This window comes from Myotis myotis, unplaced genomic scaffold (assembly GCF_014108235.1).
Source record: "Myotis myotis isolate mMyoMyo1 unplaced genomic scaffold, mMyoMyo1.p scaffold_m19_p_5, whole genome shotgun sequence".
Taxonomy (NCBI): domain Eukaryota; kingdom Metazoa; phylum Chordata; class Mammalia; order Chiroptera; family Vespertilionidae; genus Myotis; species Myotis myotis.
In genome coordinates, this window is record NW_023416357.1 from 37414541 (window position 1) to 37433294 (window position 18754).

The window sequence follows — 18754 nt, forward strand, 5'->3', positions numbered from 1 at the left end:
CTTTGCTCTTGTAGTCAAAGGACATGAAATCTGGAGAGGGTCTTGGAGATCTCTCGTCCCCAGAAATGGCCTCCTGATGAGCAAAATTGACCATGAACCTAAAATTGATCCTAGCTGTTCTGTTGAAACCCTGTGTTTATTTATCTCTGGGGAGGCCTGGAGCCACGGTGCTGTCTCTTGGCCAAATCTGCATGGAATGTACTAACTAGTGATTACTGTAGTCCTGTGCTGGGGTCTGAGACAGGCCAGAGGCACCCTACACCAGCTTTTCTGTTTTTGAGGCTGGTCATGTAGCCTAGTTTTGGCCACGTGACCAGAAGAGTATAAAAGAGATTGTAGTTTCCCGAGACCAAGGTATCTCGCACATACCTAGGTTGTCCATTACCTGAAATGCAGCACAGCCTGTGCCACTTAGGCCGCCAGGAACCGGACCTGGGATCTGAGCCCTCTTTGACGTTTGCCTGTTTTTTATTTTTATTTTTGTATCTTATCCTCTACCTGTATTAAAGTCTTATGTAAGTATACTACAAAGAGTCCAGTGAGTTTTTTGCAAGTACCCAAACCTGTAGACATGCTCAAGATAGCACTTCGAATGGGATCATTGAGACAGTCTTCGGCTTTATAACTTAAATAACGGCCAAGGCTTCGGTTGGCAGAAAGAAAAATGAAAAGTGGGCGAAAGATTGACAACCACTGATGGCAGGCTGGCTGCCGAGGAATCCCTGGTTTGAATTCATCAAGTGCTATGACTATTGATGGGAGGGAAGGCACAGCAATGGAATTTAAATGTGGTCAGTCCAGAGCTGGAGGAAGTAGCTCAGTGAATTAAAACAGAAATTCAGATAGAGGGGAAGTCAGCTGAGAATGCTGTTATCTCAGCTGGTTTTGGCTGCTTTGGCAGAAATGGAAGTAACTAAGAAAGGGCCTTAGCCTGCCAAGACCTAACTTTGGCTGGTTTCTTCTGTTCAGAATGAGACCTCGTCTGATAGATAATCACTAAGGGGCACTACAGGGAGAGGGCAGCAAGAAAACTTGAAACAAAGGAACTTATCAACCAAAAAGCGAAGTAACCCTGTGGACTGCTCTAGAGAGCTGCTCAGGAAACTGCTGGAACAGATTTAACTCATTACGGGCCACTGAGTGCTTTTCCTTGCCTTAGTTACTGCAAAATGAAGGGCACGCTTGGCCTTCATCAAGACCTTCTGTTCACTGCCAATCAATGATTCTCTCTCATCATTGATGTTTCTATCTTTCTCTCCCTCTCCCTTCCTCTCTGAAATCAATTAAAAAGATATATTATAAAAAAAAAAGACGTTCTGTTCGCTGCCACTTTTGCAGAAATGTGGGTAGATGGGCAAATTGCAAATCAGCTTAGCAATTTGGACAAAGGCAGGGGGCACATAAAGCACCTTGTAAAGTGGAACCACTTGATTCCACCTGCAGGTGTTCCATGGAATACTCCTGAGGCTCCTGAAGTGTTGGGGATGCAAGCAAGCATCTTTGGATTGATGTGACCACACCAAGGAGTCCCCTATTTTATGCCTTTGGTGTAAGTGACGACTGATGCTGTGATAAGAGGGCCTCCAACCGCTTGGATGGAGCAGGTGACCTTACTGCTGGGAGGACAGGATGGAGTGAGGGGGGCTGTCGTTGACTTACTAGTGTCTTCCCTCCCCCTCGGGCTGAATGATGCATAGATCAGTACTATTCAGAAGAAATGAAAAGTAAGAATAAAAGGGTTGAAGAAAATCTCAGAACTAGTCAAACAAGTGGAAATGTCTGCTAACCTGCTTTTCTTTCCCTTCTCAGAAAATGGCCTCACAGGAGGAGGCCGCTGACCAGAGGATTTCCCAGTATGATGAAACTACTATCCCTCAGCTGTCTGCTCTTCTGGGCATCGACATGGTTCAGTTTGTAAAGGAAATAGAAAAAAAGGAGCAAGAAGATCGAGAAAAAATGCAGAAGGGCTTTAACTCAGAAATGCGCAGTGAAGCAAAAAGGTTAAAGACTTTTGTGACCTATGACTCCTACAGCTCGTGGACACCACAGGAGATGGCAGCGGCTGGGTTCTATTTCACCGGCATAAAATCGGGGGTGCAGTGCTTCTGCTGTAGCTTAATCCTGTTTTGTACCACCCTCAAGCGTCTCCCCATAGAACACCATAAGAAGTTCAGCCCGCACTGCGAGTTCCTTTTGGGCAAAGATGTTGGCAACATTGCTAAGTATGACATAAGAGTTAAGAATCCAGAGAGCAAGATGAGAGGAGACAAAACAAAGTACCAAGAAGAGAAGGCCAGACTTGAATCCTTCCATGATTGGCCATTTTATGCCCATGGGACATCCCCACGGGAGCTCTCAGCAGCTGGCTTTGTCTTTACAGGTAATTTGAAATAATTTTCTGAAGCATTTCTCTGGAGTTTTAAGTTTAGGTTCCATTTTTCAGTTGCAATATTTTGTGAACCTTTCCTCACTTGTTAAATGTATTAGGTATAAGGCCTAGTTTATTAAAATTCAACTTCAGTACTTTACTCGAGCTTTATGTTTCGTATCACATATTAATTTGTCAAATATGTACATAATTAGACAGTTACTTTTCCTTAAATTTGGACCTTAGACAATATTGACAACATTCTTAAGGTCCTTAAGCCATGAGGCCTAGCTGGTGTTACTAGGTGGTAAGAGTGTCGGGCCACACACCGAAGGGTCTCAAGTGTAATTCTTGGTCAAGGGAACATACTTGGGTTGCAGGTTCAATCCTCGGCCACCTATATTGATGTTTCTCTCTCTCCCTCTCTCTTCCCCTCCTCCCTCCTTCCCTTGCTCCTTCCCTCCTTCCCTCCCTCCTTCCTCCTTTCCTCCCTCCCCCCTCCACCTCCTCACCTCTCTCCTTCCACTCTCTCTAAAAATCAATGGAAAATATATTCTCGGGTGAGGAATAACAAAAAATAAAATAAAATAAATAAAATAAAATAAAATAAAATAAAATAAAATAAAATAAAATAAAATAAAATAAAATAAAATAAATCATGAGGTCAGCCAGACCCCAATCTCCTCCCCTTTTCCTTTTGCTGCTGCTATAAGATCTTCCTTTGATTCTTTTAATTGCTGCAATATTGGAATGGCTTTCTGTTTGTTGGTGGGTTGGTTTTAATCGTAGGGCTAATTCTGATGTATAGGGCAAACTGCATTTAAGAAAACTGCAGTTTGAATTGACCTAGGCATGCTGTAAATGTTATGATGGGTGTGAATGAGAATTGTAATAACAATAACAGCAATCTTTTACTGAGTACCAACAAACTCACCAATTACCTCCATTTCACAGTTGAGTTCATTGAGGCTCAAAGAGTTTAAAAACATTCCTGTGTCCATAGAAGTTTCATTGCAGAGCTACAACTTAGGTTTTCTAACTGTGCTCTATGTTGTGAGTTCTTGGATTTCTCTGCTTCCCCACTACTGTGGCTCTGAGAGCTCAAATAGCAAATACCAGCTCTGGGAACACCTGGCGGGCAGGTGTTAAACAGGTGTATGTGCAGTATGGCCATGGCTGACAGGGAGGTCCTAGGCTTAAAAAATGGTCTTTTAGGGCCCTGGGGCTGCGGATGGAGATTCAGCCAGATGACAGTGGAAGTGGACAGAGATGTTGGAGTAAGTCTTCCTCATGCACAGAGAGGCAACTCCCAGAGACAGACCTTCTGGGACTACCCCGTGGTGCCATTGCCGAACAATCCAAATATTTTCTTCACATGCAGGAAAACGCGATACTGTGCAGTGCTTTTCCTGTGGTGGATGTTTAGGAAATTGGGAGGAAGGAGATGATCCTTGGAAGGAGCATGCTAAGTGGTTCCCCAAGTAAGTAGATCTCTCTCTCTCTCTCTCTCTCCTCTGAAACAAAACTAAAGACAAGAGTCACCTTCCTAGAGTAGCATTTTCAGGTTTTTTCCCTACTCAAAACTGGAATGTTCGAGAATTTCTTCAAGCAAGAATCACATAATTTAAAAATAATTTCTTAAATGTTTTATCATCCAAAATATGAAGACACGTTTTGTCAAGTAGTAGTTTCAGGATCCACCCTAATTGATAAATAAGAATAATTCATATAGGGGAGAGAACCAAGATGGCGGCATAGGTTAACGCCGGAGTTTGCTGCTTTGAACAACTACTTCAAAAGTGAAACCAAAAAACAGAAGGGACATCACCCAGAACCACAGGAACGCTGGCTGAGTGGAAGTCCTACAACTAGGAGGAAAGAGAAACGCATACGGACACTCAGAGGAGGCACAGTGCTGAAGTCAAATTCTGAGGTGCGGAGTGCGCGGAGCGGGCTGGCGGCGGAGGGCGCGGTTGGCATTTTCAATCGGGAGGGAGTCGCAGAATCTGAGCTCCAGATCCGGGCGAGTCTTTAGGGACCCAGACTCAAACGGGAGAAGCGGGACTGTCTGGCTTCGGTCAGAGCGAGTGCAGCTTTCTCTCTGAGCTTTGCAGCGGGTGCTGGGACTCAGAGAGGCAGAGCCCCTGGGGACAGGACTGAGAGCCGTCATAACTGCTCTCTCCGGCCCACCCTGTTGATCCTGTTCGACCCGCCCCGCCCAAGCCCTGCACACAGGCATTTGCCGGATAGCCTCAGGCAAAGGCTAGATTAGCACCTCCCTAGAGGACAGAAGTTCTCTCACTGCTGACACAGCTGATTCTCATAGCCACTTGGCCTGGAGGTCAAACCCTCCCTGGAATTAGCTACAACAATCAAGATTTAACTATAAGACTGCGAACAAAGACCACTAGGGGGTGCACCAAGGAAGCATAACAAAATGCGGAGACAAAGAAACAGGACAAAATTGTCAATGGAAGATATAGAGTTCAGAACCACACTTTTAAGGTCTCTCAAGAACTGTTTAGAAGCCGCCGATAAACTTAATGAGATCTACAAGAAAACTAATGAGACCCTCGATCTTATATTGGGGAACCAACTAGAAATTAAGCATACACGGACTGAAATAACGAATATTATACAGACTCCCGACAGCAGACCAGAGGAGCGCAAGAATCAAGTCAATGATTTGAAATTCGAAGAAGCAAAAAACACCCAACCGGAAAAGCAAAATGAAAAAAGAATCCAAAAATGCGAGGATAGTGTAAGGAGCCTCTGGGACAGCTCCAAGCGTACCAACATCAGAATTATAGGGGTGCCAGAAGATGAGAGAGAGCAAGATATTGAAAACCTATTTGAAGAAATAATGACAGAAAACTTCCCCCACCTGGTGAAAGAAATGGACTTACAGGTCCAAGAAGCGCGGAGAACCCCAAACAAAAGGAATCCAAAGAGGACCACACCAAGACACATCATAATTAAAATGCCAAGAGCAAAAGATAAAGAGAGAATCTTAAAAACAGCAAGAGAAAGAAACTCAGTTACCTACAAGGGAATACCCATACGACTGTCAGCTGATTTCTCAACAGAAACTTTGCAGGCCAGAAGGGAGTGGCAAGAAATATTCAAAGTGATGAATACCAAGAACCTACAACCAAGATTACTTTATCCAGCAAAGCTATCATTCAGAATTGAAGGTCAGGTAAAGAGCTTCACAGATAAGGAAAAGCTAAAGGAGTTCATCACCACCAAACCAGGATTATATGAAATGCTGAAAGGTATCCTTTAAGAAGAGGAAGAGGAAGAAAAAGGTAAAGATACAAATTATGAACAACAAATATGCATCTATCAACAAGTGAATCTAAGAATCAAGTGAATAAATAATCTGATGAACAGAATGAACTGGTGATTATAATAGAATCAGGGACATAGAAAGGGAATGGACTGACTATTCCTGGGGGGGAAAGGGGTGTGGGAGATGCGGGAAGAGACTGGACAAAAATCGTGCACCTATGGATGAGGACAGTGGGTGGGGAGTGAGGGCGGAGGGTGGGGCGGGAACTGGGAGGAGGGGATTTATGGGGGGAAAAAAAAGAGGAACAAATGTAATAATCTGAACAATAAAGATTTAATTAAAAAAAAAAAGAATAATTCATATAGGGATGATGTAAAATGGCATTTAAAGGAAGTTGGAAAGTAAAACAATGTTTAAGACTATTACAAATGGTTTCATGTACTGCTGATTATATACCAGACAGAAACATTTTATTTTAAAAACTCAGAATTTTGATTGTTGCAATGCTCTTTAGTTCCCTGCTTAGAAAATAAAATGTATTCTAATTATTTTTAATGCTATATTTACTAGTATTTCTACATCACTTTGTATCTAGCAAATACATAGTCATTCCCTTTATAGTTTTTAAAACCTTTATTATGAAAAATTTCAAAGGTGGAGAGAATCTATAATAATAAAAGTGTAATATGCAAATCGACCGAACAGCCAAACAGCGGAACGACCATCCAGATGACCTTCTGGACCAGTGGTTCTCAACCTTCCTAATGCCGTTACCCTTTAATACAGTTCCTCATGTTGTGGTGACCCCCAATTTCATTGTTAGAAATTGAACATAATTAAAGCATAGTGATTAATCACAAAAACAACATGTAATTATATGTGTGTTTTCCAATGGTCTTAGGCGACCCCTTTGAAAGGGTCGTTCGACCCCCAAAGGGGTCGCGACCCACAGGTTGAGAACCACTATTCTGGATGAAGCCGGTGCTGCGAGGGCCTACTCTTGCATGAATTTCGTGCATTGGGCCTCTAGTAGTATAATAAGCACTTATATGGCCAAGTAATATTCCATTCATCTTTCACCCACCTTTCTCCAGAAATAATAATAACCAGATTATATTAAAGTCATATAATGCCATTTGTTAATATTCTTATATTTTAGAGTTATATACTAAAATATCTCTAAGAAACAAAACCACAGTATCATTATTTCTCCTAAAAAAAAATTAACATTGATTCCACAATACATATAATCAAATATCTGAGTCATTGTTCAATATCCACATCCCTCCAACTCCTTTTCTCTCTTTACTGCTGGTTAATTTAAATCAGAATCCAAACAAATCTGTCTATTACATTTAGTTGATCTGTCTCTTAATATTTTTAATTTATAGATTTCCTTCTTTCCTCTTTTTCTTGTCATTTATCCTTTATAGAAGCCATGTAATCTGTCCTGTAAAATTCCCTACACTCTGGGTTTGGCTGAATCTGTTTCTGTGGAGTTATTTAATGTTTTTCCACTTCCTATATTTCCTATAACCTAGTACTTGGATCTAGCAATGTGATCAGGCTCATACTCTATTTCTTTTACATATATATATTTATTGATTTCAGAGAGGAAGGGAGAGGGAAAGACAAACATCAATGATGAGAGAGAATCATTGATTGGCTGCCTCCTGCACGCCCCCTACTGGGGATCGAGCCCCACAACCCAGGCATGTGCCCTTGACTGGAATTGAACCCAGGACCTTTCAGTCCACAGGCCGATGCTCTATCCACTGAGCCAGACCAACTGGGGCATCATATCCTATTTCTTTAACAAATATTTGTCATATGCCTACTACATGCAAAGAGGTTATTGGTTGTATCATAGATCAACCACACAATACCTAAGCAGTTATCTATGTTTATAAGTCATCTTGCACATGTGCAGCCATGCTCACAAAAGTGGAAGGATGTCTATGATATGTTAAGTGAAAAAAGCAGTATGCAAAATAATATGTGTAGTGTAAGCCCTTAAAAAAACGTGTAGCCGGAACCGGTTTGGCTCAGTGGATAGAGCGTCAGCCTGCGGACTGAAAGGTCCCAGGTTCGATTCCAGTCAAGGGCATGTACCTGGGTTGCAGGCACATCCCCAGTAGGAGATGTGCAGGAGGCAGCTGATGGATGTTTCTCTCTCATCGATGTTTCTAACTCTCTATCTCTCTCCCTTCCTCTCTGTAAAACATCAATAAAATATATTAAAAAAAAAAAAAAAAACGTGTAAAGCCACTCAACCTATATACAGACTTGTTTGAAAATATATAGAGCCCTAGATGGTTTGGCTCAGTGGATAGAGCATCGAACTGCAGACTGAAGGATCATGGGTTTGATTCCGGTCAAGGGCACATGCCCGGGTTGCGGACTGGATCCCCAGTAGGGGGCGTACAGGAGGCAACTGATCAATGATTCTCTCTCATCATTGATGTTTCTATCTCTCCCTCTCCTTTTCTCTCTCAAATCAATAAACCCTGGCATGTGCCCTGACTTGGAATTTAACTGTGACCTTCTGGGTCATAAGTCAATGCTCAACCAATGAGCCATGCCAGCTGGGCCACCATAGTTTAATTTAACTAACAAAATCTCCAATATATATATATATATATATATATATATATATATATATATATATATATATTACTGTAAATCATTCTCTTTGATTGTATTATATATTTTGTTTCAAGAGAAAAGTTAAGACTTAATTTTAAAGTATTTGTGTTGTCACTAATGTAAGTAAGAATAATTATGTGAGAATAATGATGAATCTCTTATATTTTGGTATAAGTCTCTTGACAGTTTTATTTGAAGTTGAAAAAATTCACCATTTTTAAGTGTACAGTTCAGTAAGTTTTAACAAATGTTTATTGTGTAACCATCACCATAATACTAGAGATATAGAACATCTCTGTCACAATATTGGTGTAGATTTTAATTATGTTTATTAATTATAGATGTGAATTTCTTCAACGTAAGAAGTCCTCAGAGGAAATTGCCCAGTATATTCAAAGCTACAAGGGATTTGTTGATGTCACGGTAATTTATAACAGCATTTCCCCCCCTCATGTTGGCTTTTGATTACCTAGTAATATCTGAATTAGCAGAGGGTGGGCTTTCTTTCTTTTTTGGGGGGGGTCATGAATTCTACTTTCTTATTCCCTTCTTTCCTACCCCAACTTCTCATCTGGCAGAATGAAGAAAATCTATTCCCTTGCTAAACTAGAGCCCTTAAAAGTCCTTTTTCCAGGACTGGCTTTTGATTGGTCGGTCTGCCTTCCTCATAGTCTTTCCCTCTTTGACTGAGGCCACCTCCCCTAGCTTTCCTTGGCTGCCCCATCTGAATTCCTGTGTGAGATTTTGGGACCATGTCACCATCACCCTCGGAAGGCCTCAGTTACTGTCTCCTAGCTGGTTACTCTGTAACTATTAGTAAGGATTCCCTAATGGCAGGTCACAGACAACCCAACCCAAATTGACTTAAGCAAAAAGGGGAATTTATTGGCTAACATGACTCAGAAGATGAGAACCCTGCAGGGAGAACTTGACCTGAAAGTGGGAGAGAATTGTGTCCTGAGAAAGAAATTGAGTGCGGTTATCAGAAGGAGAAGGATCAGTTGCTTAATACCTAATGCTCTTCTTAATCTAGTTTCCTTCCTATATTTCATACTTCCTCATTAGTCACAGTACATCTGTGCTATCCACATGTAAATCAGCTTTGGAGCTAGATCTCTGGAAATAGCCACCCTAGAACTAGAAGACTTCCTGTTAGGCAGCAGCACTGCATAAAAAATTCCAACATTAATAGAAACAAATATTTAGAGAACAATCTCCAACAACCGTGCCACTCAATCAATCCAGTGAAACTTTATGTGGGGGTGGGAGGAATTCTTTCCATTTTTATTCATAGATACGTGTATCTTCTAAGTCAAAGTCAAAATTTTCATTTTCTTCAGGGAGAACATTTTGTGAATTCCTGGGTCAAGAGAGATTTACCTATGGCATCAGGTAAACAGACATTTTTTTTTTAAGGGAAGAAACGTTAAAATTTTTAAAACGCAGACCTATTTCAAAGGCTTTGCTTGTTTATTTCTTTTTCTGTTTTTCTTTTGTCCTCACCCTTTTTTTAACTCTTCCATTTTCTTACTCATTTTATGGGGCATATGCCCAGGTTGCAGGCTCTATCCCCAGTGGGGGACATGCAGGAGGCAGCCAATCAGTGATTCTCTCTCATCATTGATGTTTCTTTCTCTCTCTCCCCCTCTCCCTTCCTCTCTGAAATCAATAAAAAAAAATATATATATATATATATATATATATATATATATATATATATTAAAAACAATTAAAATTTCTGGATAAAACGTTTTTGAAAACATTCTTAATTGGATCTGTTACGAAATTAAACATGAAGTAATAGAAAAATATATATAGTTCTCTGCCTTCAATTCCTTATACAGGGCTTCTAAAACCCTCATAATTTCCTAAGCGATAAGAGCACTAGGGGCATCTTTTGTTCAAATGAGGTGACTCTGGGTGGGCTCCTGGATGGGGGTTGGTCACTAGAAACATGAAACCATGATTAGAAGCTTAGAATTCTCAGTCCTCCTCCTCCCCCTCCTCTCTATTCTCCAGAGAGAGGAGCAGAGCGGGGCTGGAAGTGGAATTAATAACATCTTCATGATGAAAATCCCAGTAGCACAGGGTTCAGAGAGCTTCCAGGTGGGTGACACATTCCAACTCCATGGGGTTGGAAGCCCCTGTTCTTGGGGCCCTCTCGGGCCTCACCCTATCTCTTCACCTAGCTGTTCACCTGTATCTTCTATCAATCCCTTAATAGACTAGTAAACATAAGAAAGTGTTTCTATGAGTTCTGTGAGCCACTCCAGTAAATGAAGTGAAGTGGGAGCAGTCTTGTGGGACTGAGCTCTTAACCTGTGGGATCTGACACTGTCTCAGGTAGAGGGAGTCAGAATTGAGTTAAATTGTAGGGCGCCTAGCTGGTCGGAGAAAACCACCACACATCTGGTGCCAGAGTTGTTGTGTGGTCTGAGAGTAAAGGAGACACCCAGGAGGAAAAGACGTATTTTTCCAATACATTAAGCATAGGCGGATTAAAAATGAAGTGACAGCTAAATCCTGGGGTTGAGTGGAACGTCAAAGCAAGCTTTCATCTTTAGAAAATTCACAAAACCAAGTTAACGTAGATTTAAAATTTTTTTTAATATGTCTTCATTGATTTCAGAGAGGAAAAGAGAGGGAAAGAGATAGAAACATCAGTGATGAGAGGGAATCATTGATTGGCTGCCTCCTGCACGTCCCCTACTGGGGATCAAGCCCGCAACCCAGGCAGTTGCTCTTGATCGGAATTGAACCTGGGACCCTTAAGTCCGCAGGCTGATGCCTATCCACTGAGCCAAACCAGCTAGGGCCAGGTTTAAATTTTTTAAAAATTGATTTCAGAGAGGAAGGGAGAGGTAGAGAGAGATGGCAGCATCAATGATCAGAGAGAATCATTGATCAGCTCCCTCCTGCACACCCCTGAGCCCACAACCTGGGCATGTGCCTATCCAGGAATCAAACCAGGACCTCCTGGTTTATAGGTCGACCCTCAACCACTGATCCATACCAGCCGGGCAATGTAGGTTTAATTTTCAAGTCCTTATAGGGCACAGATTACAGGAACCAAACCCCAGAGCCCACCCAACATGAGAAAACTAATGAAGGCCATTGCATAGAGTGGACACCCCAAAGGGCAAGAAATAAATCTACCTGCTCTTAAGGGAAACAAGGAAAATTTGTCTTTCTTAACACTAAATTGTGAAGGAGGCATATCTTCTTTAGCTTTTTTGATTATTTTATTCTGATGCTAGATGATGAGATAATTTTAAAAGGTTTTATAATAGAAAATTTTGAGCATATACAGAAATAAGATAGTATATACTCACCACTCTGCTTCAACAATTTAACATGTAGTCAGTCTTGCTATATCTAATTTTCTTCTTTTTAACCTCCCCCAATTATTCTGAAGCAAACTCCAAGCATCATATCATTCTGTCTGTAAATATGAAGTGATAACTTGAACCTGATAATTGCAATATCAAAACTTGCTGGTCTAACCATATGTCTTTTATTCAAGCTTTTTGCAATGACAGCATCTTTGCTAATGAAGAACTACGACTGGAGTCTTTTAAGAAATGGCCCCATGCATCTCCTGGGGGCGCAGCTCTGGCCAAAGCAGGTCTTTTCTACATAGGTGAGTCAGTAGTTGGCATAGCCTCTTGCCTTGCTGCTCATTCAAGCCCCACATACACTAATGACCCTGGATTTGTATTTATCTAGTCTCAACAATCTCCACTCTTCTACTCTTTCCTTACATATCCTTTTTCCTTGCTATGTCAGAAAACCTCTCCCAGTTTTCTACAACTAACTTAGGTAGAGAAGCTCCAAATTGAAGCCTTAAGAACTTGACTAACAATGAATACAAGTACATGTATCCTCTACTTTTGGAAAGTTAGTTTTATGCCACTTTGTTTTTATGAAAGATATATACATGAGTAAAGGCAGACCTTGGAGATGCTGCAGGTTCAGTTCCAGACCACTGCAATAAAACAACTATCACAACACTGGAGTCATAATACATTTGCTGATGGAGGGTATTTGCAGAAAATGTAGTATCTGTGAAGCACATGAAAGCAAAGCACAATAAAACTGTCACATGACCCTTTTGCTTCTACCTCTTTAACCAGAACTTAGTATGGCCATACTAGCTATAAGAGAAGCTGGCACATTCAATCATTTTCCTGGGTGGTAAACACAGTTAAAATTTGGGGTTTCTGTTACTGTGGAAGAATGAGCGATATTGGGAGAGTGGAGAAGCAGTCTTAAACACTCTCCTCAGACGCGAAAAATCAAAAAATACTTTGTTGTTGTTAATCCTCACCTGAGGATATTTTTTCCCAATGATTTTTAGAGAGAGTGAAAGGTAGGGAGGGAGAGAAAGAGAGAAATAGAGACACATCAATTGGTTGCCTCCCAGATACACCTGGATCAGGACTGGGGATTGAGCCTGCAACCTGCAACCAAGGTATGTGTCCTTGACCGGAATTGAACCCAGGACCCTTCAGTCTGCAGGTGGACGCTCTATCCGCTGGGTTGGTGTCCAGTTAGGGTCATAGCATTCTCTTTAGCTTCTGGTCATCAAGAAGTTCCCCTCTGTAATCCACAACTAGTAGGCTTGTTCCCTTTAGCTAACTGCCTGAGGTACAGTAGGGATCAGAGAAAGGATATTGTGCCCTGCCTTGGTCCTTGCTGGCTTTCTTCAGGCCAGACACACAAATTGAGTTACAGTGGAGGTCCATGCAGAGCTTTTACTGAGAGGTCAAGTAGATGTGACAAATTTCACACAGCAGTACAGAGTAGGGGAATATGGCGGTCACTTTAACAAAGATATTCCGTGGTACAAAATATCTTAATGGCTTACAAGCTTAAGCATTTGGAAAGGCAGTGTCCCTACTCTCTCTATTCTGGCTTCCTCTTGGCAGCTTCCTCCAAACACCCTCTGTCCAGTGTCCTCATCCTCTTTCTTTTTGAACCTCCACCTCTCCCCACAAATCCTAATCCTCTGACCCTCTAAGAGTCTTGCAAGCTCTAGGACCTTTTATTTTCATGCAGACACAAAGGGAGGGTCTCCCCTCCCCTAGCTTTACCAGGCCGACAGAGGTCCAAGAGTGGAAGATGATAGCTGTTCCATTTCTACTTCAATCCTTTGGCAGATTCAAATGCTAGTTTCCTTCCTAAGAAATATAGTCTCACAAGGAGACTTGATCCTACTTCTAGTGGCATAAACCTGGCAATAATGTAGTAATAGGCATTTGATGCTTCATGAACTTACACAGGGCTGCAACATTGCTCAATCTCCCCTCCCCCTGAACTCCATATGTATTCTCTCTTATTTAATCACTAGACAAATGCTTATTGAGTGCTTAATAAGTGCTAGGCACTCTTCAAGTCCATGAGATTCATTGGGGAGCAAAACAGACAAAAGTCTTTTCCTGCATGGAGCTTTAATGCGTACACTGATTTGCACATCCCCTGTTCCATAGGAGGATGGGACAGGGAAAGGGTGTTCATCAAAGTGCATGCCACATGGAGGCATCCATGACTATTTGCTCATTACCCCTTTGGTCCTGTATAGAATATTGCCCCAACTTGTGACTTTGTCACAAAATTTGATTGGAAATACGAGTAGGGTTTTGCTAATAAAGGCCTGGTAGTTATTACCTGTGTCACTTGAGAAATACACATGCCAGTTACACTGATTGAATTTCTTTGCATCTAGGTATAGAGGACACCGTCCAGTGTTTTTCCTGTGGAGGATGTATGAACAACTGGGTGGAAAGTGATGACCCATTAGGAGATCATTCGAAATATTTTCCTAAGTGAGTGGAATGAATGCTTAGTGTCTGTGAATTTGGATATACTTTAAAACAATTTGTCCCTCGCTTTTTCCTGCATTTTCTTATTAAATATTTGCTCAACCCTCTGATTGCTATTCTGAAGAATGAGTCTTTATCTCTTATCCCCTTATTCTCATGACACCCTTTCCATTTAGCATTTCCTTTATTATAGTTATAGCATAGTTTTGGTGAGATCAATATTTTTACATTATATGTTTATTTATCATGACTGCAGAACTGAACCTGTAGTAAATTATTATTTTGCCTCTCTGTACAAATTTTAATTTTTGTAGAAAGTAATAATTGTCTTGTTAGTAGTTTAATTTTTTAAATGAAATTCATACATTAACCACTTTAAAGTGCGCAATCTAGTAGTATTTAGTACATTCACAATGTTGTGCAACCACTTCCTCTAATTCCATTTTCATTACCCCAAAAGAAAACTGTACCCATTAAGTAGTCACTCCCTATCTTCCCACCCCATCCTAGTCTAGCTCCTTAGAGCTACCAATATACTTTCTGCCTCTACAGATTTACTTATTCTGGATATTTTATATAAATGGAAACATACAATATGACTTTTGTGTCTGTCTTCTTTCACTTAGCATAATGTATTGAGGTTCATCCATGTTGTAGCATGTGTCAGTACTTCATTTCTTTTTTTTATGACAGAGTTATATATATTTCTCCATATTCTCACCAATACTTTTCTTTAACTGTAGTATTTGGTTAGGTATTTTTTTTTTATGTCTTGAGGACCAGTTTATCATCAAATTCACCCAGATGTTTAAATCTTCTCTCTAGTCATTCAGAACTATAAGCATTTCCATCATTTTCATTTTCTTGAAGTTTCTCTCCAACATGAACTGTTTATCCTGTAGTCATCCTAGGATCCTAGGGATTCCTATTGGCTCTCTCCTGTGTTGTAGCTCCTGTGTCCTATCTAATGTCATCTTCTTGGTTTATCCACTCATTTTGGTGGAGTACTCCTCCAAGTCCCCTGGAAAAGATTGCACAAGAGATACATGTTTTTAGCTTGTATATAACTCATATATCTGAATATATTCTCACATTTGTTTGATAATTTAGCTGGGTATAGAATTCTAGGTTAGAATTTGTCTTAATTTCAATTGTAAAGGCATTGCTACATTTTTGTATAGCTTCCAATGTTGCTATTGATTCTGATTCTTTTTTTTTTCTTTCTTTTTTTTTTTAAATATATTTTATTGATTTTTCACAGAGAGGAAGGGAGAGAGATAGAGAGAGTTAGAAACATCGATGAGAGAGAAACATCGATCAGCTGCCTCTTGCACATCCCCCACCGGGGATGTGCCCGCAACCCAGGTACACGCCCTTGACCGGAATCGAACCCGGGACCTCTCAGTCCGCAGGCTGATGCTCTATCCACTGAGCCAAACCGGTTTCGGCTGATTCTGATTCTTAATCCTTAGATTGCAAACCACATTTCCACCCCTTCTAGAAGCTTTTAGGTTTTTCTGTTTGTTTCTAGTGTTTTAAAATTTCATGAAGAAATGGCTGTTTCTTTTTTTGTATATATATATATATATATATACACACACACATATATATACATATACATATATATATATATATATATATATATATATATATATATATATATATTGATTTCAGAGAGGAAAGGAGAGGAAGCGAGAGATAAAAACATCAGTGATGAAAGAAAATCATTGATTGCCTGCATCCTGCATGCTCCCCCACTAAGGATCGAGCCCACAACCGGGCAAGTGCCTCAACCAGGAACTGAACCATGACCTCTAGATTCATACATAGGTTGATGCTCACCACTGAGCCACTCTGGCTGAGTGAAATGGCTATTTCTTTAATTTTTTTTTCTGTGAATGTTTAAAGTTTTTTGGCTTACTTATTTTTTGCTCACCAAACTCTCCATAAATGTTGAGTTGTAAGAAGAAATTAGTTGTTTTCACTTTGTAATTTGTAAGACTTTTTTCCAGAAATAAGTATTAATACATACAGATCTTAAAACAAATACTCCCATTTAATTCTAAGATTCTAAAGAGGGTACTGCTTTGAAGGAGTTTTGACAGAAGTAGTTGCTTATTTTCTTTCTTATTTGAGTTAGTATTTAGTAAATTGTTGAGAATCATAGGGACATTCCTCTTAATTTCTGGAAACATAAGCTATATGCAGTCTACTTTTGTTTAGAAGTTTTTTTCTGGAATCTATCAACTTCCTTTTGTGTGGTTTTTACTCTTCCTTTGCTTTCTTTCTTTTGTTTTTTTTTTTTTAATTGAAGACTAGGATGCCTCCAAAGGAGTAACTAAAATATTTATGATTTGAAGGACAATAAGAAACCAATGTATCGACCATAGAAGTTAAGAAATTGAACATTACCAAATGCCTTAGAAGGCTACTGTATATCCACCCTCCCCAATTCCAATTATATCCTTGTTCCTCCAATCCAGAGTTAAACATGATCCTGAATTTTTGGTTAATTATTCATCTGCTTCTCTTTATGGTTTTACCCACTACATATGTCGCCTTAAACATTGAATTTTGCCTATTCTTGAAGTGAAAATAGAAGCATACTGCAAGGTTCTTCTGTGAATGACACATGTAGCTCCACATCGTTTTGTAGGCTCATTCTTAATTATGTATAGAGTTGTAGTCCACTTGTTTTCACTGCTATATAGTGTATTATTTCACAAGTGTATAATTATCTCTTCCATTATTGATTCAACATCTGGGTTGTCTTAAGGATGTTGCAAATTCAAATAATGGTACTACAAACATTCTTGTGCATATTTCCCAATGCCCTGAGCGTTACTCTCTAGGGCATATAACAAAATATGGAATTGCACAGGCATAGAATTTGAACATATTCAACCTTACTAGAGTGTGTAAAAGTTTTTCAGAGTGGTTGTACTCATAAATTACTAGTACATTTACACTAGCATAGATGAATTTTCCATGGCCTGCTTCCTTACTAATTTGGTGTTGTCCAAATTTAAATTTTTGACAATCTAAAATTTTTCATATTTTCCCATGTAATTTCCACATTATTTTTCTTCAAAAGTGTGTATTATTATTTGCCCTTTCATATTCAGAGATTATATGAACTGTTCTCTTTAACCTCATAGTATTCCTTGTTCTTAAGTCTTTATCTGATATTAATATTATTTTATCACTCCAATTTTTCTATAATTAGTTTTTACATAATTTTTGAAATCATTTTACTTTTAATCTATGGCTTTATATTTAAAGCAAATTTCTTGCCGAAACCGGTTTGGCTCAGTGGATAGAGCGTCGGCCTGCGGACTGAAGGGTCCCGGGTTTGGTTCCGGTCGGGGGCATGTACCTGGGTTGCGGGCATATCCCTGGTGGGAGATGTGCAGGAGGCGGCTGATCGATGTTTCTCTCTCATCGATGTTTCTAACTCTCTATCTCTCTCCCTTCCTCTCTGTAAAAAATCAATAAAATATATTAAAAAAAAAAAAAAAGCAAATTTCTTGTAGGCAGGCAACAGGGTTGGATCTAGTTTTTAACTCTGACAATGGGAGTGTTTAGAACATTTACATTTGGCCCGGCAGGTATGGCTCAGTGGTTAAGCGTCGACCTGTGGTAGGAGGTCACAGTTCAATTCCTGATCAGGGCACATACCTGGGTTGTGGGCTTGATCTCAATCGGGGACGTGCAGGAGGCAGCTAATTGATGATTCTCTCTCATCATTGATGTTTCTCTCTCTCCCTCCTCCCTTCTTCTCTATGAAATCAATAAAAACATATTTTTTTAAAAGAACATGTACATATAATTTAATTATTGATATACAACATTTCTTGGAGTGCAGGACTTCTGGATTCAAATATACTATTTTGCTATTTGCTTTCTATTTTTTACAACTCTCTTTGTTTCTTTTTCTTCTTTTCATGACTTTTCTGAGTTTGAGTATTTTTCAGTGTTCCATTTTATCTCTGTTATTGGTTTATTAGCTATACAACTTTGTCTTTTTAGTGCCTGCTTGCTCTAGAATTTATAATGTGCATGTTTAACATTATCAGTGATCTTTAGATATTATAACACTTGATATATAATGTATGAATTATGTAACAGTATATTTCTATTTCTCCCCTCCTATCCTTTTGCTTTTATTATCATACTAGAGGGACAGTGCACAAAAATTTGTGCACTCAGGAGAGTCCCTCAGCCCGGCCTGTGCCCTCTCGCAGTCTGGGACCCTTCAGGGAATGACCACCTGCTGGCTTAGGCCTGCTCCCGGGGGGATTGGGCCTAAGCTGTCAGTCAGACATCCCTCTGGCAGCCCGGGAAACCTCGGGGGATGTCCACTTGCCAGCAGGGAGCAGGCTTAGCTGTAGTTGGACGTCCTTAGTGCTGCTGAGGAGGCGGGAAAAGCTCCCACCACCACAGCTGTACTGGCAGCCATCAACCTGGCTTGTGGCTGAGCAGAGCACCCCCTGTGGGAGCACACCACCAAGGGGCAACTCCTGCATTGAGCGTCTGCCCTCTGGGGTCAGTGTGTGTCATAGTGACCAGTCATTCCCAGTTGTTCTGTTAGGGTCATATTGCATATTGCAATGTTGCATATTACCC

General features: G+C 40.2%; 2 protein-coding genes across 5 annotated transcripts in view; one reads left to right on the forward strand and one right to left on the reverse strand.

Moving 5' to 3' along the window:
* Window positions 1–18754, forward strand: part of LOC118655709 (NLR family apoptosis inhibitory protein) — a 53480-nt gene that overhangs the window by 12532 nt on the left and 22194 nt on the right. For 2 of the 4 annotated variants that reach the window (XM_036307866.1, XM_036307869.1), the window contains 6 exons: window positions 1810–2380; window positions 3750–3849; window positions 8648–8729; window positions 9647–9698; window positions 11830–11946; window positions 14032–14131. In XM_036307866.1, the coding sequence (XP_036163759.1) occupies window positions 1810–2380; window positions 3750–3849; window positions 8648–8729; window positions 9647–9698; window positions 11830–11946; window positions 14032–14131 (1022 nt within the window). Of the gene's footprint in view, window positions 1–1443; window positions 1605–1809; window positions 2381–3749; window positions 3850–8647; window positions 8730–9646; window positions 9699–11829; window positions 11947–14031; window positions 14132–18754 lie in introns of all 4 variants that reach the window. The other 2 variants (XM_036307867.1, XM_036307868.1) reach the window with 2 other exon arrangements.
* SMN2 (survival of motor neuron 2, centromeric) overlaps window positions 14127–18754 on the reverse strand; it is a 46825-nt gene continuing 42197 nt past the window's right edge. Inside the window, exon 11 of the mRNA XM_036307881.1 lies at window positions 14127–15149. The gene's annotated coding sequence lies outside the window, so the exon portion shown is untranslated. The remainder of the gene's footprint in view (window positions 15150–18754) is intronic.